Below are 24673 nucleotides of genomic sequence, written 5' to 3'. Positions count from 1 at the left end.
AGACAACATGATTTACATAAAAGCTTTTATGAGGATATTTATTCGTGTGTCTACAAATTTTGGGTTAGATGAAAAGTAAAACAAAATTACACACAGCATCATGGCATTACCACCAGAAACGGCCATCATACCTTATAAAATACTATTCACTTTTTTAAAATAAAAAACATTGGTTTTTTTTAAATGAGTTATTTTTTTATTCACTTTAATAAAGCACTATGGTTTTTTTTCAATTTCAATTTTATCTTTTAATAACATTTTGTATTTTTAGATCGAGTTATTTTATTTGATTTGTTTTTATAGAATTATTTTAATCTCTTGATCGAGGTCGCCAATTTGACAGGTTTACCCAATTGATTCAAGTTTTTTTTTTTTAATATTTATTTCATCCTTCAATATTTTATTAATTGAAAATTAGACTTCATAATTTTTTTTTTGTTTTGGTTTGCTTTCTATAAGGTTATCTCAGTCTTATGACATGAGTCATGAGTCTGGCAGGTTAACCTGAGTTTACTCAGGTTATTTTTTTTTAAAATTAATTTTTCTTTTCAATTTCAACTTTTAACCTTTGGTTGATTAAAAATTATATTTCATAATTTGTTTTTTATGATGTTATCCCAACCTCATGACCTGAGTTCAAATTTGTTTGTTAACCTGAGTTGACTTGAATAGTTTTTCAGTTCGATTTTTATAAAGTTATCTTGATCTCATATCATGAGTTACAAGTTTGATGTATTAACACAAGTTGACTCAACTTGGTTTTTTATGTCTACGTTTTTAATTGATTTTTTTTTCAATTTCATCTTTTAAAATTGAGTTGATTGATAATTGAGTTTTATAATTTGTTTTAATTTTCTTTATATGAGGTTATCTTGTTCTCATGACTCAAGTTATGGGAGGTTAATCTAGGTTGACTCGAGTTTGTTTTTAGATCATTTTTTGAATTGATTTTTTTTTGAATTTCATCATTCAACATTAAATTAGTTGGGAAATTAGACTTCACAATTTATTTTGATTTACTTTTTATGCTGTTATCATGGTCTCATGACTATAATTATGGATTTGATAGGTTAATGTAAGTTGACCCGGGTAAATCTAATATATTGTCATCTCAATATTTTTTTAAAAATTTCGCATTGAATTTTTTTAATCAAACTATGTTTTTTTTCAATTATTTCATTTATCTTTGAATTCGTCAAGCTAATCAATTCAGATAAGATCAACCTCAATACAATTTAGATTCCTTCTGCTAAAAAAAATATTAACAATTCCTATATATTTTTTTATATTTTAAAAACTTTCATTTGAACCACAGCGCAACGTTGAAGAATGATCTAATGTTTTTGTTAGAAAAAGTGGTAGGTATTTTTCTACAACAGATATCTTAAATCCTAGGCTGAAGGCTCCTGGCAAGCTGGAGTAACCTTTATCAGAATCCACTGCCTAATGTCTAATTAAGATGTTTTTGAACATAGTTTGAACTCCTCCAAAAAAACTGGAGTGCAGACACAGCTTGTGGAGCATGCCTTAGAGGGGAAAAACCTTTGTAATTCACAAATACTTCAGCAAGGTCAACAGGTGAACATACAAAAGACATGGATGTTATGTTGAATCAGGCTGGTTATGCAGATTTTTAACTTCCCTGAAATAGGTTACTTGCAGGAAATTCTGTCGTCGCATTTTTATATGCCCTGATCTTTTGTAGCGAGCATGAGGTGTTTAGCATTGCATTATACAATATCCCTTTGTTTCGCAGAATACCAATTTCTATGAGGAACAGCTATCAAGATCAAAGAGAATATTGGGATGCTTCAAAGTGACTAGCAAGTTCATAAATTGAATGGAGGAAGGTGGTTCAGATCTATGTGAAAAATTGACATGCCTGGAGCGAAATGATCAAAAATTTTCTGACAAGTAAGAAATTACTAATGCCATAATCAAAGATTTCAATATACAGATTAAAATGGAGGATAGCCTGAGTAATCCAAGGATTACACATTAGAAGACACTGCAACTTATCTGGATAGTTGTTGGGTGCAGGGCCCCAGAGCTCCCTGTCTGAGCTGGAAGAGGTTGAGATATGCTTTTCAATGACTACAAACATTGATGACATCTATATCTACTCCACGAAAAGGAGAGGTTACCATGGACAACAAAAGGTATATTTTAATCGCCATGATTGCTTCGACTTGTCATTCATCGATGATTTTCTGACGTTCCAAAAACAGCAGGATCGCTTCTCCGTGTATTCTGCTGTTAACATTTTGAAAAACAGTATAACAAATATTTTTTTTTTCAAGAAAGAAAACAAGATTTCAACTTCATCTCTAGCTGGTATTTTGTCTTTGAAACTTAACAAGCAAGGCTAAAGTGAAAGCAGAACTAGGGGAAGAAAAGAAAGAAAAGGGGATTCTATGTTCATTGAAACCACCAAATTCTGCAATGATTATAGTGGTGGAAGATCCCATAAAGCTTCAATAGGATCATAGACGGCTTCCATGTACTCTTGAACCCCATTAATTGCGTATAGAGATGCTGATATCTGTCTCTCCACCTTCATCCTATCAAATTCTGAGAATTCCGAGTCACTTGCCTCGGGTAGTACCACACTTTTTGGAAAATCCAGTACTTCCTGTGCATATGAAAACCGATCGAATAAAGGTCCAAAACCCCGTGAAAGATCAGACTGAGAAGAACCCAACTGGAATTCCTCAATGCAATTGCTCAAATCCGGTTTATATGCATCATCAAACAAGAGATCCGTTTCATGAATTGAACTGGAGTAATTATCACTCATGCCAGAACTGCTGCTGCTAGTGGTGATAGTACTAGTGGTAGTAATGGTACTAGTTGGTGGAGTAGAGGCTTCCGCAGTTTCTTCTTCACTATGTTGTTCTTTGTCTCTCCTTTTCTTGTTGAGGAGATTTCGAATCCGGGAAGCAAGAGGAGAATCCAAGGACACATGAGTGATGAAGTTGGTTCGGGTGTTGGATCCACGAAGCAGGCAAGCAGCTTCATCGTAAGCTCGTGCAGCTTCTTCAGCTGTCTCAAAGGTTCCTAGCCACATCCTTATCTTTTGTGTTGTGTCTTTGATCTCAGCCACCCATCTACCAGAAGTTCTTTGCCTAACACCAACAAACTTGTTACTGTTGCTGTTTGGCCTACCTCTCCCCTTGAATTTGCTTGCTTTGCTAACTGGAATGCTTGCTTTTTTATGCTGCTTTTGTTGCTGGAAATGAATTTCCATTCCAAATTTGTCCAGGCAACAAGACAGGACTAAGAGGTTGGATTGGAAAGAGATGTTGGCTTGATTTAAAGAAGAGATGACAAAAAGAAAGAGCTGTTGTACTGACTTCAAAGGAGGCGTGGAGAGCCTTGTCTACATGTCCCCGTTTGGTTTTCAATGGAGATATATATACGGTTCAAACTTGAAAGGATGCCTTCAGGTTTTTTTAATGTTCGAGCTGGAGCTTATATCAAGGTCTTAGTTAGTGCTTGTAACCTTCAGGCACAATCCTTTTTCATTGAAGACAAGCTATCTATCAAAGGAGAATTATTTCTTCCTAGTACTTTGACTGGTGCAAAAATGACTGGTTTCTCCTGGGATTGCCAGCCAGATTCATTGTCATGGTTGCATCAGGATGAAACTTAAAAAAGTTGAAGCAAATTTGTATGAAGATGCAACATCATGAAACATATTTTAACCCAACCACCTCTTTTTTTTCAAAAAACAAACAGAGAAGAGCATGCAACATGACAGAACCTTCGTAATTAGTATATTATCTATCTCAAGCCCTTTGGCTATATCTTTATGACTAGGTCAAAATGCGACGAGAGGATCATGAGGGCCAGAATGGTGCCACTTGGAGGCACCAAAATGATCTTCCAGATGACCCCAAAAACTAAGGTCTCAACCATGGCTTAAGAGAAGAGAAATTGAGGGCATGGACTCAGTCATGCGCTAAGCAGACAAGGAATGTCTTATCGTGCACGCCGCTTTGGTTCTAACCTATACTCCCCCTTGCATCACCAGACAAAAACACAATGCTTTGCATTATAAAATTCAGAGATTCTTAGTTATCTTTTTTATTCACATTTATCATTTACATACTCCACTTGTTATAGCTTGGTTATGACCAGATCCGAATTTGGTATTGACTATCCAAGGATGATATGTATATCTTCATGTTCTTAACAAAGTTTAATTAAAAACTGCTGTCTCCTTCATAGGTAACAGTGTTAGTGCCCAAGAACGCATGCAGAGATCAGCACTTGTGTGCTAAAATGTCTACTGATCAGTGCTTTGGATAATTTGACACCTTTGCTCTTGGGAAGCTGGGGCTGCTTAATCACTCGGCAAAATCACACGAAAGAAGCCAAGAATTCAGCTGATCATCCTTGTCCACCACTGCACCGTCACAGAATTAGAGCTAGCCCCGACCAGGAAAGCGTCAAAAGGGTTTTAATATTATTATCAGTATCATAGTACTCTTCTGTTACAATTTTCTGGGATTACTGATAAGTTAAGCTATATGAATTTCAGTGTGTGCACAATTTTGTCATCGTCCACGAAGACTCTGGATCGAACAGCCATGAAAGATAACGAAAAAACAGTCATGCTACAATTAGTAGCAGAAAATAAAATAAAATTTAATCTGCAGGTTGTTGAATAATAAGTACAACCTTCTTGTTTCATGCATTAATCAATTAGATTATTTTTTTTTTTTTTAAAAAAAAGCTGAGAGCTGAGACAATATTGTCGCTTTCAATGGTTTTCATTTTCCATATAAAGAAATGCAGGGCTGTCTGAACTGAGAGATGGCTCTTCATTTGGTGTTTTTCAGGCCTGGGGAGACCATCACTATAATTCTTGATATTGACATCCAAATTAATGAGATTTGTTCAAGAGGAAACGAATACTGAAATGCAAATTAATTAAAAAAAACTAAAACTGCTCAGTGAATTCCTGTAGATTGTGTCTAAAATCACTGTGGATTCATGTGCTATTTTTACTGTGGATTCACAGTATTTATCAAAAAGAGTTTTAGGATTCTTATGCTATTTTTACTGTGGATTCAAAGTATTTATAGGGAGAGTTTTATTCATTCTCGCGATCAGTTCTGCCTTTTTAATTTTGTTAGTTTTGGTGGCTACATGGCAAGCTCCTTGCCATATTTCTTCCTCTCTTTTTCTTACAGTTTACAGCTTTCCCATTTCTTTCTTTTTGCACCAGAGAATACCTTAGAGATTAGAAATATACAGTTTATAGTTTACAACATTTCTGTCTTCTTCTTCTTCTTCTTTTTTTTTTTTTCCTTTTAGGCTGTTTATTTTTTTTTTCTTCTTCTTTTTCTTTTTTTTTTTTAAGCTGTTTCTTTTCTTTGCTTTTTCTAATTTTTTTTGTTAATGTTAATTTTTTTTTATTTAGTTATCAAATTTTCATGATACAGGTTTTGGGTTTAATGGGTTAATCCGGATTTTTTTTCTGGTTTTTATTTTTAATTAATTTTTTCGAGTGCAGTCCACATTAAAACACTTAATTGTCTTTGTTTTTTTTTTTGCTTTGTTTTTTTAAGTTGTTTTTTTTCTTTTTTCTTTCTTCTTTCTTCTTTTTTTTTTTTTTTTTGCTTTTTTCTATGTTTTTTTTAAGCTGTTTTGTTTTCTTTGTTTTTTATAATGAATATTTTTTTGTTTTATTTTTTTGTTAATGTTAAATTTTTTTCTATTTAGTTATCAAACTTTCATTACATAGGTTCCGGGTTTAACGCGTTAACCCAGATTTTTTTTCTGGTTTTTCTTTTTAATTAATTTTTTTGTTTAATTTAGTTTGTTAATGTTAAATTTTCTCTATTTAGTTATTAAACTTTCATGATATGGATTCCAGGTTTGACGGGTTAACCCAGCTAATTCTGGGTTAACCTGTAATTTTTTTTTTCCTCTTCAGTTATTAAACTTTCATGACATGAATTCCAGATTTGACGGGTTAACTAAGTTTAAAGGGTTAACCCAGTTAATTTAGATTTTTTTTTGTTTTTTTCTTCATGTAAGCTTTTCTTTCTTTGTTTTTTTTTAATTAATATTTTTTTTGTTTAGTGTTTTTGTTTTTTTTTTTTTTTTGCTTTTTGCTTCTTTTTTTTTGCTTTTTAATTATTTTTTTTTAAAATTTAGTTTGTTAATATTAAGTTTTTTTCTATTTAGTTATTAAACTTTCATGACACGAATCCTAGGTTTGACGGATTAACCTGGTTTGACGAGGTTAACCCAGTTAATTTAGTTTTTTTTTTCTTCATTAGTTTTTTTCTTCCTATAATTTTTTTTCCTTTTCTTTTTTTCTTTTTAATTAATTTTTTTTTTTCATTTTAGTTTATTAATGTTAATTTTTTTCTATTTAGTTATCACATTCTTATGACACGAATCTTAGGTATGACAGGTTAACCTGATTTGGTGAGCTGACCTAGTTGATTCATATTTTTTTTTTTCTTTGTTGGTTTTTTCTTCCAATTTCATCTTTAAATATTGTAATTAACTATAACTAAAAGACATCAATCTTTTTTATTTTCAATTTTATGACATGAATCCCAGATTTGACAGGGTTAAACCAGTTAATTAAGATTTTTTTTTTCTTAAGTAGTTTTTTTCTTTCAATTTCATTTTTTAATATCGATTTGATTAAGAATTAAAATTTATGTTTTGTTTTTTTCCATGAGGAATTTTACTGTACCTCTCTTTGCAAAGCACTATTCATCGGAATAATACTTTTCTTTATTGTTTGTTTTTTTCAATTAATCTTTTTTTTTTTTTTTTTTAATTTCATTCTGTAATATTAATTTTTTTTCCTTTTTAATTATCACCTTTTTATAACAAAACCTTACAACCAGACTCATATCAAAGGTTTCGGGTTTGATGTTACAACCAAACTCACTTAAACTTAGGTCATGCAAGTTTATTATTATTATTAATATTATAAATATAACTTTTGGATCAGAAGTAACAGAAAGACCCAATGCTTTTAGATATAATTTTATAGAAAAACCTAATACTCTTAAATTTTAATTTTTTTTTAATATTTTTTATATAAAAAAATTAACCCGCAGCGTAGCGCGGCCACGTTTCTAGTTGGTGTCTATAATAAATCAAAGAGAGTCTCTCTCTGTTTTCCTTTCACTCACAAGAATCTCTTCTTTCTCCATTCATGGTACATTAGGTTTAGAAATCAGACAGCAGAAGCATTTGAAACTATCAGGCTGATGGAGTCTCTTCATCTAATAGGAGATAAACTTAGCTAACCTTATTCTTTGTTCAGGCATGACGACAATAAGTTATAGCGATCCCTTACAAATCCTCACTTTTCAAGAAACGTCAGCCTTCCAAGAATTTAAATGTATTATAACGTTAGCAACAGCCCCATCGATCATACCGGCTACCGCAGCAACAGTTTATTCTTCTCCTACAACAAACAAAAACCAATAGCACTGGAGGACAAATTCTCACTTTTCCAAACAATGATCCCACGAATATAGTCTCAAATTTAAATGTAATTTTCACGTACTTGTTAATTTCCATTAATTTCTCGCAAAGAAAAGCCAAAATAAAGCTCCAATAAGTAAACTAATAGAAGATTCTTGCTTAATCGTCCCCTGCCCTTGCCGGAGAAAAAAATTGTTTGTTTTGGTACTAAAGTTGTATGCATTAGGGTTTATTTTGGAACCTAATTGGGGAGGAATTAATCGGCACATGGAAATAGATGGAATCTATTAATCATTTGAGACAAAAATGATAAATTAAAAGGTTTCTGATTCAATTGATATTGAAGCCATACATCTGAGATTTCTCTAATAATTTCCCAACAACAGTTTATTCTCCTCTACACAAAAAACAAAAACCAGGAGCACTTCCGGCCGAATCCTTACTTTTCCAGAAAATCTATGGTGACAATGGTATAATTTGTTCCAAACTGAGAACATCTAGTCAACTCTTTTCAAATATGCCGAACTGAAACTGGAGGTGGAAAAACCACAAAAACAGGCAGGGAAACTACACTGTTGACATTGCGCCACCACAAAACAAGATGTTCAGCCAGCTTGCATCACCGAGTGAGGGCGTAGCACAACATTCATCCATACACGTCCTAAGAAGTTTCGAAAAGAAGAACAATCACCAGCTTGCTTCAAATCCCTCAGGAGAGCGTTTCAAGGTCACTAAACTTTTGAATGGGATGGGAACGAGCAAGCAAGCTCTGCATAATACTAACCCTGAGGGAAATCTGGCCTTGAATTTGCTTTCCAGTCCTGAATTCAGGTCTTTTCAGGATCATTAAAAAGTCATTAAAAAATTATATAATCAAAATTAATCAAGATATACATAAAATAATACAAACAACCACATTAATAATAAAAAAAATCTGCATAACACCTATTGGCGACAGGAGGCAGGTATGTAGGCAAGTAACACATGTATTAAAATTGAATTTACAAAAACCTGGAAGATTGCGAAGCTTGCTTGGTCTATTAAGATTTTTTTAATGAAAAAATCAGCGAAAAGAAGGCGGCTTCTCATGCAAAGGGGGAGAGCAAGAAAAACCATGGCAAGGTAGCACGGTCAGCTTGGTATCAAAAGAGAGGAAAACTGCAGATTTTTTAGCCTTTATTGAAAAGGTATATTTAGATACATTCTATAGCAAACAATCTTTCATGACCCTGTATTGATCCACTTCATATCCAGAAATAAAGGTATAGCACCAAAACTGTTACAAGAATTGCCCCCCTGACAAACCTCAAGCCCACACGCACTTCGAAGTCACAGACCTGTAAGTTTATATTACTCTCTTAATGCCACCTATACAAAACCAATACTAGCAATCATCGTATACACGTTATTTGCCAAAAACCTCTTTTTTTCTCCCACAAATGGAGAACCCCTCAGCAGAAATCCCCGCTTCCAGGAAGGATGGAAGATCTAGCACGCACCGCGCCTGCTGAACTTACGCAGCAGCTTCCACATAAAACAATTACGTTACACACCAATTCTGGAGGAACTTGGACGGGACACACAGCTGCTTCAAAGAGAAAACAATGACATGGCCATAGGTGCAAGACTAATGAATGACAGATGCAGCTAGGAAATAATGATGAATCCCAACACTCCAAACGAACTAAGAAGAGAGAATAGATTGCAAGGCAAGTTGCTGCTGTGGTTCCAAGGACGACCAAGTTGAAGCTAGGGTAGCAGGTGGTAGCATTTGCTGCAGTTGTCTCAACAGATTAATCATTCGACTAGCAGTTTGCTCTGTTGCCAACTCTTTTCCTGCACATATGACCTACAGCAACAATGTTGCCATGAGAAAACTAAAACAGGAAATTAAACAATGGAAATATTCAATTTCCAGAGGCAAGAGATAAAGGAAAGTAGAACAGAGAAAGACCTATACCTCAGCAAAAACAAGGACTATTTTGGGAAGGTATTGATTGTTTGACCCGAAAAGTTCTCTATCGGACCTGTAAGAAATGGCCTTTTTGAATATATCTGTGCACTTATATATAACCAATCCAAGAATGAGGTAGAACAATAAATTAGCTAAAACATGCTTTACAAACATTTTCCATGTCCCAATGATTACCTTTCTACCATTGAGCAAAGCTGATCATGCACAAGCTTGGCTTCAATTAAATCGCTTTTTATTGGCAAGCAGCTCAACCAAGCTGGAACTATCTGCAAAACAAAGAACATGTGAGAGACTACAGGGGAGAGAGATCATAGGGGCAAACCAGGAAAATGAAAAGTCAAACCGGTGAAATAATCAAAATAGTCCAAAAGGCAATTAATATTAACACATAGAAAATGAATCGATGCACATGAGCATTCATCATTCGACATAGGAAAGGTAAATTTGCTTCCAAGAATAAAAATCCAATTTGCAATTCAAACCTAAATACTTCTAAGCCTTTAGAATGTCATACATCTGGAAGATAAAATCTGGCAATCCAAGATAACATGCAGGACACTAGAATCGTCTATGAAATTGTTTGCTAGCTTTTTTAGGAGTAGGATAGAGATGGAGGACAAACTCTAAGCAGAAAGAATTGTAGGCCACCATGGGCTTGTGGAAGAGAGGATAAATTACAAATCAAGTACGTTCTTATGAGATGAAAAAACTACTTAAGCCATAAAGACGGAAAAGATACAAAAGATAGATGATCAAAATCAGACCAAATATGCTATATAAACCAGAAATTAACGAGATTAGAAGCCGGAACTCTACAGCAAGCTAACTGATTACTGTGAGCAGACTGCATGTTGAGCAATTATGTATTTATATTCAGTATGCTCAAAAAGAGAAAGCATGTTGAGCACAAGCACACACAAATGTGTGTGTGTGTGTGTGTGTGTGTGTGTGTGTGTGTGTATAAGACTGATTGAATACCATGCAACTATAACACCATCTCATTACACCCTTGATTTCAGCCATTCGACTAGAATCTTGTTCTTGTCTTTTAGTTGATTTTGTCTTTATTCAAGTTTCACAATAGTCCTTTACAACTTTAGTCCTAGGCTCTATAACCAAATTTAAAACAGTCCCTAATCTAACATATAATTTTCAAATATTTAACTTTGTAAAAGAAAAGGTAATAAATTCATTTTTTGTTCAAGAAAAAAACCTTGTTTGTTTAGCATGCATGAAATTGTTTGTTGAGTTTTAAGTTCATTTTCATTTTTAAAGGCATTTACCAGGAACCTATTTCCTTAAAAATCTTGTTCTGCCTCCTAAGGTATTTTCATCATTTTCATTTACTATCATTTCATCATATTTTTCATTTATCATCTCACTTGTTTGATATGAAAGTTAACCAAAAATAATATCATCACATTATGTTCTTAATGTCCTATTTCTAGTTTAAAATTAAAGGATCAAAATGTACTTACTACTCGCATAATTTCCTACGGTTGCAATGGGAAAAACATGATAAAATATGGTAAAATTTCTTATCTATTTAAGAGCTTGTTTGCATAATTATAAGACCAAAATGTACTTGTACTTTTGTGTGCAAGGACTTTGTTTGAAGACTGCGAGAGAGTATTATTTCCTACATATATAAAGAAATAAGTACCCGTGCTGCATCTATGCTATCCCGATGAAACTCGCATATTTTTCCAACAGCTGAAACAGCATTGTCATATGCCATTGTATTGTCTGAATGATGTGCATTAGGATCACTTATTACAGCATTCAACCGGGAAAGAGCCTCTGCAAATAAATGCAACAAAAGATTCCCCTTGAAAAAAGATGAAAGCAACAACTCCAAGAAGAGACAATTATGCAAGTGACTAATAAACTACCTCCAACAAGTGGTTTAAACACAGATCCACCAAGCTCTGCGCAAATACCAATCCCATAAACAGCTGCCTGAAAAACATGGTATTCATTTTTTTAATAAAACCCACATTCACTAGAGAAGCAAAATAATAGAGGTGCTTCTCAGGACAAACCTGACGAACATCTGGGTTTTCATCATTGCAGGCTTCTAGTAAGAAAGGGACATAAGTATCATAATATCTGTACCACCAACATGAAGAATAAGTACACAGGAAGTGCTTAATCAAAGTATCAGGAGGGGTGATACTTACTTAAGAGCAGCTTCCTTAAAATGCTCCACAACATCATCAAATATACAAATGGCAATTCTCCTCTCTTCTGCTGTTTTATCCTTGCCCTGCATAATCAAAACATCCAATTAACAAGGCCATGGAGAAGTATTTTTCAGAGGTGATCATGATTTTTCATGCATGCCTTGTGTATTGTCAAACATAATTAAATAAAGTATATTTACTGTGTTAGGGGCTGATTACCAACATCATTCGCTAAAAGGATGCAGTAAAAATTCCATTAACATTAAGGTGCATGCTAAATCTATATATGAGATGCGTATAATATTTTTATGTCCATAATTATATTGAACTGCAGACAGGTTTATCCAATTGGCCAAACCACTTGATAGGAGTTGCCAGACAGCTCCAAAGCTGTGCATGTCTAGTAATCCAATATTAACCTTTTCAAGGACTTGAGAAAGAAAGGTTAATGCAAGCAAAAGAATAAATCACCACAAAAAAAATTTCTTGCGTGCAAGGATGACTATTGAGTCATCAAACCATACACAGCATCCTTTTCCTCCTCCCACAAGGGAAATACAACAGACCATTGAGAAGGGAAAAATCCAAAACAGACATACTTAAAACTGGGAAAAATAAGACGAGCACATGCAGGAAAATTTTCAAGCAGTGGAAAGCTACCAGAACAGAGGCCCTAAAGAAACACAGTTATAGAAGCAGCAAAAGCTAAATTTAAAGGACAGCATGAGAATTGAGCCTAAAAATTGAAAACACAAAGGTAATATTTGTAAATATTAAAGAACTTACCCACATAGGTGTTATGTAAGGCGAAAGCTCATCAAAGAAAGGCAAGAAAGAGGCCTTGAAGGTTTTGATCAATGTGCCCATGCAATCACCAACCTTCAACAAGAAAAGAAATAAAAGTAAACAATAATCATTTTATTTAAATATATACAAAAAAATAACCCATTAAATAATAAGCCAAAGATCCATGCACAAAAATTTCAATATTATACTCGATCAAAAAGTTCTTCTTCTAGCTCATTTTCTTCTTCAAGCAGCTCTCCTTCTTCAGCATCAAAGTCCTCTGCTTTGATCCTCTCCGCTCGTTCCTTTTTTCTAACTGAGCTGGCTGTGATGACCTGCTTTATCTCCTCCACAATGGACCTTACTTGGCTTTCATCTAAAAGAGGTCCTGATACCTAAGGGGGAGAGATCCTAAATTAGCAAAATTCAAACTTCCAAAATAATGCCTACTGAAACATGGATATAATAACCATTTTCACTTTTCATTCAACAATTATTCTCCACCAGATCATAATCAAATATAATACCAAAGGTTATCTGACTTGACAATGATTGACTTTTGATACTCCTGCTCAAAAGGAAATCTCATTTCTGAAAAATTAATTTTCATAGATCTGAAAAGGCGAGAAATTAAAAAGCACAACCATTGACATACAAGAAATATGAGAAATGAGATCAGAACATTGGGAATTGAGCCAGAAAATAGCACAAGATAAAAAAATATGCAGCAGAAATAATCTATCTTAACTGGATGTATGGAGAACATGTATTGCCAAAAAGTAAATGCATGGGTTGGTCCAAAGTGTCTAAAACACTTTTAACTGTAAATATTACTTAAGCCACCCATTAAAAGAAATCAAAATCAAGCCATAAGCTCTCTTTGGCAGTAAGATCCCACATCTCAGCAAATTGTCTACTGAGAGACTGAAACCTAGTGAAAAGGGTATTAGAAAATAACCCCAATGAAAAATGGAACTGTAATTGTTGGTTAACAGGTCTATATATTGACACCCAACCTTATAAATCAATCTCATATACCTGTATGCATTCAGTCAACGAATCCAACATGCTCACACAAATTTCTACCTCGGGCTCCTGCATGACACAAAAATACTATTTTAGTTACGCCCATCATAAATCCAAAGAAGAATAGTGAAAGACCATTGTAAAACATGCATACACATCAAAGGTGTTGAGGCACAAACAACTATACAACCTTGTGTAACGCCTCCACCAAAGCTGGAACTATATAGTCTGACAATTGCTTTACATAAGACTCATTATGCCCTTGAGATTGATCCTTCTCTACAGCTAATTTAGCGGAACCTAACAGCTCCGGCATAGCTATGAACAAGATAAAACAAAAAAACATAGTTTTGAAAAAGCTCCCAAATATGGATACAATCTATATGTTATGGATTATTACAAAGGTAGAAACGCCTGCCAATCACCTGACACAGCTGCCTTCCTCACTTCTTCATGGAAGTAAAATTTAAGAAGTGGAACTAATGTAGTTGCAACCTGCATTATTCATGCATGGTTAGCTAGTAGCAAACTGACAAAAGCATAAAATGAGATACCGCCAAAAGTCTGAAACAATACTAACCTGATCAATCCATGGGAAAAATCCTTCCTTCAACTCATCCGCATAGCAGCAAAGCATGTTACAAGCTGTAGCCTTTTCCTCCAGGACACTTGTTCTGATTCCTATTCTTTTATCCCCAAGAGTGATTGTTTCAATGCTGCAATAGGAAAACAACCTCAGTAAGAAACTTCAATCACGCTTGTGAATCAAAGCAAATTTTCTAAATTCTTATGCCCTTTTTTTTCCTGAGTACTAGAAAGCAGTGTGGAACATCACAAAACCACAAACTATTCTAGGCAATATACATAATAACTTTATTATTGAAAGTGGTTTCTCCTATATAACTTAGCTTAGTGAAGACTCTCAAAGAAAAACATGGAGTTAAAAAGGAGGTTTGACAAGGAAAAAAATCGAAGTAGACAATGCAAATATGATATATATTTTCTTTTCAAGGGTTTCTCTTAAATAACTATGATAAATATGTTAACTACTGGAGTGGACCTAGGTGTGGGGAAAATAGATGGAGTTGCCAAGAATATGTTCACATGTGGGAAACTATCATGTTTGGCTGTGAAGTACAGCAATGGAGCAGGTATACGATTAGAAGTAATGGAGCCTCTGTTTTTCAAGCACCAAGGACAAATATGACAAACAATAACAATATTCTCTTTCCATTGAGTCCACTTCCTTAAAGAATTAAAGGTAATGTTTGAAAGAGTAAGATAAAAAACTTGGCTCCCTGTCACAGAGTGTCCTACTTGATTAAACGGATCTAAGAAAAAACACCTACAACGGTGACACGTAGCCATGTTTACATTTACTTCTTTCATATTCCACTTTATCTAATGGACAAATTAATGAGTGCTTTTACTTTTAGTAAACCATTCAAATCTTTTAAATTTTGACAATAGACTAAGACATGAAAAAAGGGAAGCCAGCCACTCATTTTGGGACTTCGGAAGCATTTTTTTTTTTTTTTTGAAGCATGGTAAAAGAGGAAATTGCTTAAAAACCTCAATTCTGTTATTTAAGATCATCAGAAACAAAAGGCAAACCTGCCATCATCAACATCATCAATATCAGCATCTGAATCTGCAGATGTAATGGTAACATCAGGCTTAAGCTGGGCAGACTGAAGCAAAGGAGGCATGACAACACTCATGTAAGGAAGAAAATCCTGTCCAAGGCACTTGCAAAGTCTGGCCCAGGCCTGCAAAATATATAATCAGTTGCCCCTTGATTTACAATAATCAGATAGCAACATATATCACATAATCATACATTCAGCATTGTCTGAGGATCTGAGCAAGTTCCTAATAGTTAAAACATACTTGTAACATGTAGCTTGTTGTAAGGTCATCTGCCTCCATTTGAGATCCTTGCAGAGACATCAGTACATCCATAACCTTTCAGAAACAACAAACACTCAGACCATTGTTGTTCTATGAAACTTGAAAAATTGTCATGGCAATGACAATCTGAAGTATCAGCAGAAAAAAATAGATATAAATCCATAAGCACTAATCTAGAAGCAAGGAAGAACACGTAAGCACATCCAGTGATATTCAGTAAAGAAGAAGACTGGCTTAACAAAGGTAATGAAAAAAGTGAGGAACAAATCAGGCTTAATCAGATGAAACTAATACAAGTATTCCTAACTCTACATTTCAATCAAGAAAATGCTAAATAACATTGGCCACCACAGTAAAAAGTTATGTGTAGAACACATCATCTGTTATAGTTTACCTGCTTAGCATCGTCTCTAAATTTATCCTTTCCCACAGCCATCCCAACCAGACTAATGCACTCCATAGATTTTGCACGGAGCATGCGATTAGACTTGTCATTTGCATTGATCAGTATAGCTTTTAAGTAAGGCATTACAGCATCATAGTATTTCTGGAAGTGCTCCTGTTAGAATATATATCATGTCAAAACAAAACAAGCTCTATTTTTTAGCAATGGACTAATGAACCATGTACATCCACAGAACAGGAGAATAAAAAGTAAATCAATCCCTCAGACACAACCCAAACAAACTGTTCTAACCATGTCAACTTAGAAGCATATAAAAATAGAGCTGAGGTTATTGGATACATCAAATACCTGTTCTTATAAACCCTCCTCACCCCACACACACCAAAATTAAAAAAGAGGTACCTGTGATGAATCAGCGACAGACGCTAAAGCTGTCAGGGCTCCTTCTTTAACCATCTGCTTCCCATTCTGGATGGCATACCAAACAACATGGCACATACAAAATTAGCACAAAAATATTATTGAAAAAAAAAAAGGGCAAATCCATTCTGCTGAAGGAGAAAATAAATCCAACAAGAAAATGCAAAAGGACTTTGTATTTCTATCTTAAATATCAAACATGACAAAATAACAGCTTAAAATTAATAAGCTCTCAGCATCAAAGTACCAATCATAATATAGCAAGTCTGAGATTAAAAATAGACTTAAAGGCACTTTTAACTGAATGAGTCAACCAAGTATCATGAGCAAGCCCAAGAAAGTGCTTTCAAAATTTGGACAATGTCAAACAAACCATCTCAACCCAAAACCTTAAGTTGTTGGGTGAGGCTTTGTCTAACACCCCCTCAGTTGAAAGCTCTTTAGACTTAAAATTTATATAGGCCTACACTACTTTGTACTGAAATTAAAATTTTAATTAGGAATAGTAAGGGTGATGAAATTCAAATTTGTGACATCAACAAGGCTCTCATACCATGTTAAAAAACTATCTCAACCCAAAAGCTTAAGTTGTTGGATGAGGCACCAAAACAGTTTTATATTACTCTGTAACAGACAACATTCCATATATCCAATTTGTCCTTTGTCATTAGATGATAAGACATACAATTGTACAAGTTCAGGTGTTAAGTTAAAGAGGGAAATACCCAATATATACCTGAAGGAGTACGAGCAGTTTGCTAACAACCCCATCCAAGTATGGTGTCAGGATATCTGGCATGCAATTCTCACTGAAATTAAGCACTGCAGAAGCAGCATGGGCCTGCACAAAAAAATGACAATAATACACATTTCTGAGAATCTGAGTGCACAATTACAGTATCGAAATGCTATGCATGTGCCATTAGACATTGATCAATGTCCTTGTTACATATAAATGCATCGATCACCAGGTCCATATTCGTTACAAAATAGCAACTCAAACTGAAGATAGAAAACTAAATGCATGATGTTGGGATGGGGATAACACTACTTAGTATAAAATTTTACAGAGAATAGTAAATTGGCAACAATTATCAAGGTCACGAAGTGTAACAGGTGCTCGGACCTGGACTCGAGGATTTTGAACGTCATCCATGGCTCCAGCCAAAGCAGGCAGCACTAGCTGGTGATACTTCATTTGCAAATCTGGGCCCAAGTCTGTTGACAATTGTCCAATTGCATTTATAGCAGCCCATCTCACACGGGGGTGGGGATGTTGAAATGAATTCAAAACCATAGAGACTACCTGGTCCAGGTTCTTTATCATCACCTGCATCAACAATGACTATTTTGTAAGAACATACTTGAAAGTTGAACGGGAAAAACGAACAGGGTCATTTCGAAAACCTATAAATTTCTCAATCATATTCAAAATATCAAGGTTACACAGAAAGAAAGCAGCTAAAATAAAAGAAATTGTGCCTATCTAAGCAAGGTCCAGGGACATGCATTCTAATTGTGGCTTAACCTTTAGCAGTCTGTAAATGAATTTGTACTAACGAAAAATTTAAAGAACTAGAAATACCGTTCATTGACGATTCACATTACCACAATGCATAGCATTTATACCTTTGAGCAACCCTCAGCAATTTGTGCTAGAGCAATAAGCGCAGCATGAGGCTTCTGCCACTCCGGAGCAGTAAGAAATGCTGGGAAAACCTCTGAAGCAACAGGAACGACTGTATTGCCACCAATGGCAATAGCCAACCTATCCAAACACTCTTGCCCAAACCCATAATTACTGGTCTCTCCCGAATCTTCATCTTCAGTCTCCGCACCATGCCATTGTGGATCATCATCAATATCCAACAACATCCCCATCAAAACCATAAACAACCTATGCACAAATTGCGGCAACTTCCTCATCATTCCTGGAGCTCGATCTCTTGCTTCCGCCAAAGTAATCACAAATTCAATAGCTAAATGCCTGGTCCCCTCCTCTAAGCTCCCCGCCTCTGCAATTTGCAACATGGACCCTACAACTTCCACTATTTGCTTTCTCAAAAACCGTGGTTCCCCTCCCGCCAATTCAATCAGCAATTCGAGCGCTTCCTGTGCTGTTGCCTCTTGATTTCCATTCAACGCCTCGGTCAAAGTCCTCATCATCAACGGCAACAAATCTTGAAACTTCTCACGATCAGAATTGTTTGTTAAACACTGAATAAAATTGATTGTCGCGTTCAAAGCCGCGATTCTAACTTCACCGCTCGTTGAATTATTTAAACAATTTAAAAACACTCCGTGAAGTGTAGCTAAGTGTGGAATTAGGGCTTCGCCGATGTATTGAGCCAATCGAGCGAAGATTAAAAGCGCTGATTCTTGGAGATTGTGATCGTTTTGAGCGGTAACACACTGGAACATGAACGGCAACAACTCCTGCCAGCCTCCATCGGGAAGAACCGAGGCAGCGAGTTCGGAGATTGTGTCGTTTATCTTTCTGGTGATGGATTTTGTGGTTTCGTGTTGGAGAGAGGAGAGGAGAGAGTTTTTTATGGTGGACCGAGTTGACTCAGTAAGTTGAGGGTAGAGGAAGGAGTCTTCGGTGGCAGAGGTGAGGTGTTTCCGGAGGAGGACGGCGGACATGGCGCGGATATCGAGGACGGAAGAGGAGGAGAGGAGTTGAGTCAAGCGGAGCAGGAGAGAATCGGGGTGAGTTTGTTTGCAGAGGTTGAAGAGGAACTCCGCTGTGGATCGTTGGTCGTTGGAAGAGGACATAAGGTGAGTTATTAGGGTTTCGAAGTGAGTGGGATCAGGTCCGAGAAGGAGACTGAGTTGGTGCAACTGAGTTGGATCGGTCGCCATTGAGAGCGAGTTTAGGGCTTTTTCTTTGCGGGTGTGTGGTGGTGGCTCCAAAACGAAGTGGAGGGAAGATTGGAGAGGAAAAGAAGGGATTTTTTAAACTAGTGTGTAAGGGTTTTGAGACTTCTGTTCCTCAGGTTACTTGCTGTGCGGTTGTGTGTTTTGAAAATTAACTGTTTGTTTTTATGTATGAAAAATATTTTAAAAATATTTTATTTTAAAATAATATTTATTTAATATTTTTAAATTATTTTGATATTCGAAAATAATTTTAAAAAAATTAAAAAATATTATTTTAATACATTTTTAAATTAAAAATATTTTTAAAAATAATTATAATTACATTCATAAAAATAAATACACTTGATTTTCACACGCCAGAATGCTGATGATCAAAGTGGATGATAGGAAAGAAAATTACCAACTCGTTCCATAAAAAGAAAATACCATCTCATTTTATTTGGTGTTATAATTAATTGCAATTTCCATTCTATATTTTTATTTTCATAAAATAAAAACCAAAACCAAAAACAATTACTATTTTTCAGATTTTTAATTAAAAAAAATAAAATAAAAATATAAGTCATCAAAATTTTTTAAAATAAAAAAAAATTGATTTTATCATTTTTTTAGTCTAGCGAGTTCCATGAACCCTGTTGGAATATCATTTAGGAACACGGTAGAAATCATGTTCTTAAAAATTTAAAATTTTTTTATTAAAATTTAATTATTTTTATATTTTAAATTTTTTGATGTACTAATTTTAAAAATAATTTTTAAAAAATAAAATAAAAAATATCATTTTAATATATTTTAGCATAAAAAACATTTTAAAAAATAACCATAACCATAACCATACTCTAACATACCACTAGTAATAAAGCTCACTGACACTAAAATCTTAATGACTTCTTCTCCTTCTTTTTTTTTTTTATTATTATTAGAAAATAATAGAAAACAACTTATTTGTGTGTAATAAGACAAATAATGTAAAGATTTATGTTTATAACTTCGTTTTACGAGACGAAATAAAATGCTGAAAATATCTAATTTATGATCGCCATGCACTTTTTCATGTATGTTATGCTTAACATGTGTTCAAATATTTTCTTACGTATCTTTTTAAATATTTCTTAAGATAGATATATATAGTTTCAAGTAAAATTATATACATCAATTTATGTATTGTTTTTTTATCTAAAAGCTGTAACACTGGACAAAAAAGTTTTTATTTCGTTATATTATGAATAATTATATTTCTTAATAGTAATAATTTTTTCATAAAAATATATAATAATTTAAAGCACAATTTTTCATGTAATGACTCTAGTACATATAAAAGAATAGTTTGTTAGAGAACACAAAAAAAAAAGAACTATAGAATATTTTATTGTATTTATAAGAATAATGAATTTAAAAAGTGGTGTACTTTTTATCATATGAAAAAAAGTACATTTAATGTAATGCCACAATGCTACAGTAGACACCTTTTTAATCAAAGTTTATTTTTATATTTGGAATTAAATTTCATTGCATTTTAAAGGTATATTTTAATTGAAAAGATATCAAATTGATTTTTTTTTAATGTTTTTTGATAATTTTAATATGTTAATATCAAAAAATATAAAATATTTGAAAAAAAATATCATTTTAAAATACACATAGTTGTTAAATCTTAGCTATGAAAAGGATTTTACTTTTCTCTTTTCTTATTTTTTTATGTGTTTTTGTATTTGAGTAACTTTTGAACCTTTCTATACTAATATACATGTGGATATTCAAAAGATTTGAACAACAATTGATTAATTAATTCAATGCAAGTGAAATTTATATTTTATTTCACTTGATAACAGCATAAAATTGATTTTAGCATAATGCTGAATTGCTACTACTCTATTATACCACCACGATGAAACCTATTAAAACATCCTCATGCATTAGATAAATTTTCAATTATATTTTTCTTATAAAATCCAAAAATTAAAAATTACAGCGGTTTGGAAATTCAAGCCCGACACTGATACCAATCCTAATCTATCTAATTTTATCTCGGCATATATTTTTTTTATGTATTTTATAGGTTTCTGATAGTCACACACACAAACTTTTAATGTACATGATTTTGTTACATTTACACAACTTTTTTATATATAGATTAGACATTATTTTATACACCAATAAAATTATCCATCATCAATATTTCCACTATTGATATGCAAGTCACAATAACACATGGTATGACACAATAACCAATGAATCTATCATGACTAGCTAATGGTAGCACATTAATTTCTCCACTAATAACATTTATTTTTCCATAAATAAAGGTCAAGGACTAGGTGTAGAGATAACAATGAGCACCCTTGTATATTAAGTTTTGTACTATTCATACTTGAACCTCAAAGCTAAAATTATTATTCAAACCTAACTTGAACCTTGTTGTTCATTTCAAGAAGTTATTTCCCTTCCCTTCCCTTCTCCTTGTTGGTCTTTGTCAAGGCACACTTTAGCACAATTTAGAAAAGCTGCATATATTTCATTTATGTTCTTCAAAGAAAGTGAGGAAATGAAGTTATAGTTAGGAGAGGATATATATACATGAGTGATTTTTTAAAATTTTAAGGTTATTAATGGATTTCAGGTATGGTTCGAGTAAGGTAAGGTAGTATCCATGTCCAACTAAAAACCTTACCTTTTTCCTCCGAACTTAATCAAGTAAAAAACAATTCTATCAATTTAGATAAAGTAAGGTCGATATCCATCAATTTCAAGTGAAATTGTTATCCCTACTTGCATGTATAAACACACTCAATCACTAGGTTAGCCAATGCATTCACAACTAAACAAAGCTCCACTTAACTATTAAAAACTAGGCCTAACAACATACAATCCCATCATGGTTGTACAAAGCCAGCCATAAAGCCATTCATATAATACCATGTCATTCTAGCCATAACAGTCAGTCATACAAGGTCATGTCATTCTACACAAGTTATAGGCTATGGACCTTTTCTCTTTATGCATTTCTTTTCATATATTTCTTTACACACACACACACACACATCATAACTCTCTTACACTTATTGACTTAAGCACTGGAAGATCCTCAATTTTAACATGGAACTTGTTTTGCAGGAAAAATATGGATTCATGGTTGAACCTAGTCACACAAATAGCTTAGAACACAACCATGAAAAATTCCATTTTGGTTAGAGTTTTTTCAAAACTTTATCAGTGGTGTTGCCTATGAAAACATAAATAAAAGTTAGTTCATTTCTTTTTAATTCTTAGCAAAAGTTCTTTCCATGACCAACGAAACTCAAGGACAAAGGAGAATAATTGATCTCCAAACTACATGAACTCTCTTAGGTCTCCATCAACTTTCTCATCAAATGAAAGTGCTAAACAATGTTATTCTAATCATATAAGAGCAATTTTGCATTTTTTTCATTCCATTAACAAGAAATACAACATGTAACTCCACTATATGCACTAGGTGCATAAAGATATTTCCAGTTTCATGAATGAATAGAACAAAACAACATACAAATTAGACATGACACTCCAACTATATGAATGAGTAGTTCTCATTATTTAGAACACTCCTCAACAGAATCTAACCATAAATATAGTTGTCACTATCAATCTTTTTATAAGCCTTACTCTCATGCCTCCTTATAGTCAAAGACTTAGAAACGAGATTACACCTTCTAAGAATATGAATGAACATAATTTCCATCATATAAAAGACTCTTCATTGTATCATCAAGTGTTACACACTCATCTTTTCAAAGACTATGTCTTTGCAAATGTGAACACGAAAAACCATGACATTTTTACAAATCTTGGAGAGAAAATACAAAATGTTAAAAGCACCATAGAGTTTGTAGCACAACATGGTGATGTTATGTGCAATATTTCCCCTATACCTTTTGATGGATAAGCTAGGGTATAGTATCACAACCTTAAGCTTGACTATGTTATTGACTTATATGGAAGAGCATAGTATTCTTAATAATTTATTTTTTTGTAAAAAAGGAAATATTTATAAATAAATAAACTAAAAAAACTGTCAAGTTGTAGGACTTTTGATTCAAGGTCCAATGCTAACTCAATAAACATCTATCAATAATAAATGACTCATGAATAAACTTTAAAAATAATTTGGATAGTTAATGGCATGTGTAAAATAAATTTAGGAGAAAACACATAGCAAAGACAACCTTTTCTTTAAAAAGATGCGGTAATTGTGATTTTTATCTTCACTTAAACATAACCAACCCTTTATTCATATCTCTAGAACTACCATATATTTAAGGATTCTTAGTTTTCTTAAAGAACTAAATGCCGATTTTATTTTCTATACTTTTCCTTTTAATCTCCCAAGTTCCCATATTCATGTCACATGTGACATCAAAAGCTACAAAAACACAATTTCATTCACACAAGTTTTTCTATGAAAGCATAACTTTTTTTAATACAAGGTACACACTATTTTCTACACCAATAACATTTGTTTATTATCAATATTTTCATCAATAACATGCATGACACAACAATCATGACATGAAACAATAACCAATAATGTCACCATGGTTAGCCAATGGTAGCACACTAATTTATCCATTAATAATAGATGTCATTCTCCATAAAAAAGAAAATTCACGAATTAAGTGTATAAAAGCACCTAATCACCTAGTAAGTCAAGGCATTCACAACTAGACAAAGCTTCGCTTGACCATTGAAAGCCAAATTTGACAACATACAAGTCTATCTTGGTAGTACGAAGTGAATTATAAAGTCATCCATACAAAACCATGCAATTATAGGTCATAATAGTCAGCCATATCATTCTAGGCTAGCTTTGGGTTATAGACTCTTTTATCTTCATACAATTAATTTTGTATATTTTTTAACACACATATCCCATATCTCTTCTACACTTACTAAGACATTAGATGATCACTTGTTTCATCCATGCAGCTACCTCCTCACTTCAAAAGAAAAAAAGAAAAAGGACCCTGTGAAGTTGATGTAATAATTGGGGGGGGGGGGGGGGGAAGGGAGGGCAGAAGTTCGGACATCATCGCACAAGCATCTCTCGACGACAAACATGCCACTTTACAGAGACTGTCATGTAAGATGGGTCCTTTCATGATTATCTGACCGAGAAAGAGAGCACAAAGGAGCCTGAGGCTTTGGTCAGGTTAGGGGTGCGCCACTTTGGACCATTTGATCATCTGTCAGACGATCATGATGGTGATTGATGCCTTTAGCATCTAACTCCTGTAACCCACTCGACAGAGTCTTGCAGCTTTGTTCGAATACAAATGCTTGTTGCTTCGCTAGTGTTTCGGAACGTGGTTAAAATTATATTTTTTAAAAGTTTAAAAGTTTTGTTTTTATTAAAATTTAATATGGTTTATATTTTTTAAATTATTTTGATATGTTAATATTAAAAATAAATTTTAAAAAATAAAAAAAATTATTATAATATATTTCGACACGAAAAATTATTTGAAAAGTAACCACTACGACACTGTCAAACACACGTCTCAGTCATGGTTCCTGTCCCGCATCCAAAAAAAAAAAAAACTATCTCACAAGGAGTGTTTTTTATGTTACAGTAGTGAATTTTAA

General features: G+C 33.6%; 2 protein-coding genes across 2 annotated transcripts; both read right to left on the bottom strand.

Annotated features, from left to right (window-relative positions):
• Positions 1 to 1915: 1915 nt before the first annotated feature.
• Positions 1916 to 3728, bottom strand: LOC118036431 (ethylene-responsive transcription factor ERN1). The gene has a single exon (XM_035042124.2). The coding sequence runs from the start codon at positions 3245 to 3247 to the stop codon at positions 2447 to 2449; it is 801 nt and encodes a 266-aa protein (XP_034898015.1). The 5' UTR covers positions 3248 to 3728; the 3' UTR covers positions 1916 to 2446.
• Positions 3729 to 8603: 4875 nt separating this feature from the next.
• On the bottom strand, positions 8604 to 19174 carry LOC118036432 (uncharacterized). The gene is made up of 20 exons (XM_035042125.2): positions 17804 to 19174; positions 17301 to 17504; positions 16911 to 17015; positions 16157 to 16222; positions 15743 to 15907; positions 15328 to 15402; positions 15052 to 15206; positions 14018 to 14153; positions 13863 to 13932; positions 13628 to 13755; positions 13450 to 13506; positions 12621 to 12806; positions 12412 to 12504; positions 11623 to 11708; positions 11485 to 11551; positions 11335 to 11401; positions 11106 to 11242; positions 9617 to 9708; positions 9428 to 9494; positions 8604 to 9316 (listed from the first exon to the last, which is right to left on the bottom strand). Exons 1-20 carry the CDS (start codon positions 19034 to 19036, stop codon positions 9152 to 9154), a joined length of 3354 nt encoding a protein of 1117 aa, XP_034898016.1. The 5' UTR covers positions 19037 to 19174; the 3' UTR covers positions 8604 to 9151.
• Between the last annotated feature and the right edge of the window lie 5499 nt (positions 19175 to 24673).

Source organism: Populus alba, chromosome 13, assembly GCF_005239225.2.
Source record: "Populus alba chromosome 13, ASM523922v2, whole genome shotgun sequence".
Lineage (NCBI taxonomy): Eukaryota > Viridiplantae > Streptophyta > Magnoliopsida > Malpighiales > Salicaceae > Populus > Populus alba.
This window is presented reverse-complemented; position numbering and strand designations above follow the sequence as displayed.

Bases quoted from the DNA above. Each gene is read 5' to 3' on its own strand.
- LOC118036432 (XM_035042125.2), bottom strand. From the start codon at position 19,036: ATGGCGACCGATCCAACTCAGTTGCACCAACTCAGTCTCCTTCTCGGA. The intron at 13,933-14,017 runs GTTAGTATTGTT...TGAATAATGCAG, and splicing joins TTTTCCCATGGATTGATCAG to GTTGCAACTACATTAGTTCC. The intron at 13,507-13,627 runs GTTGTATAGTTG...TGTGTCATGCAG, and splicing joins TGGTGGAGGCGTTACACAAG to GAGCCCGAGGTAGAAATTTG.
- LOC118036431 (XM_035042124.2), bottom strand. From the start codon at position 3,247: ATGGAAATTCATTTCCAGCAACAAAAGCAGCATAAAAAAGCAAGCATT.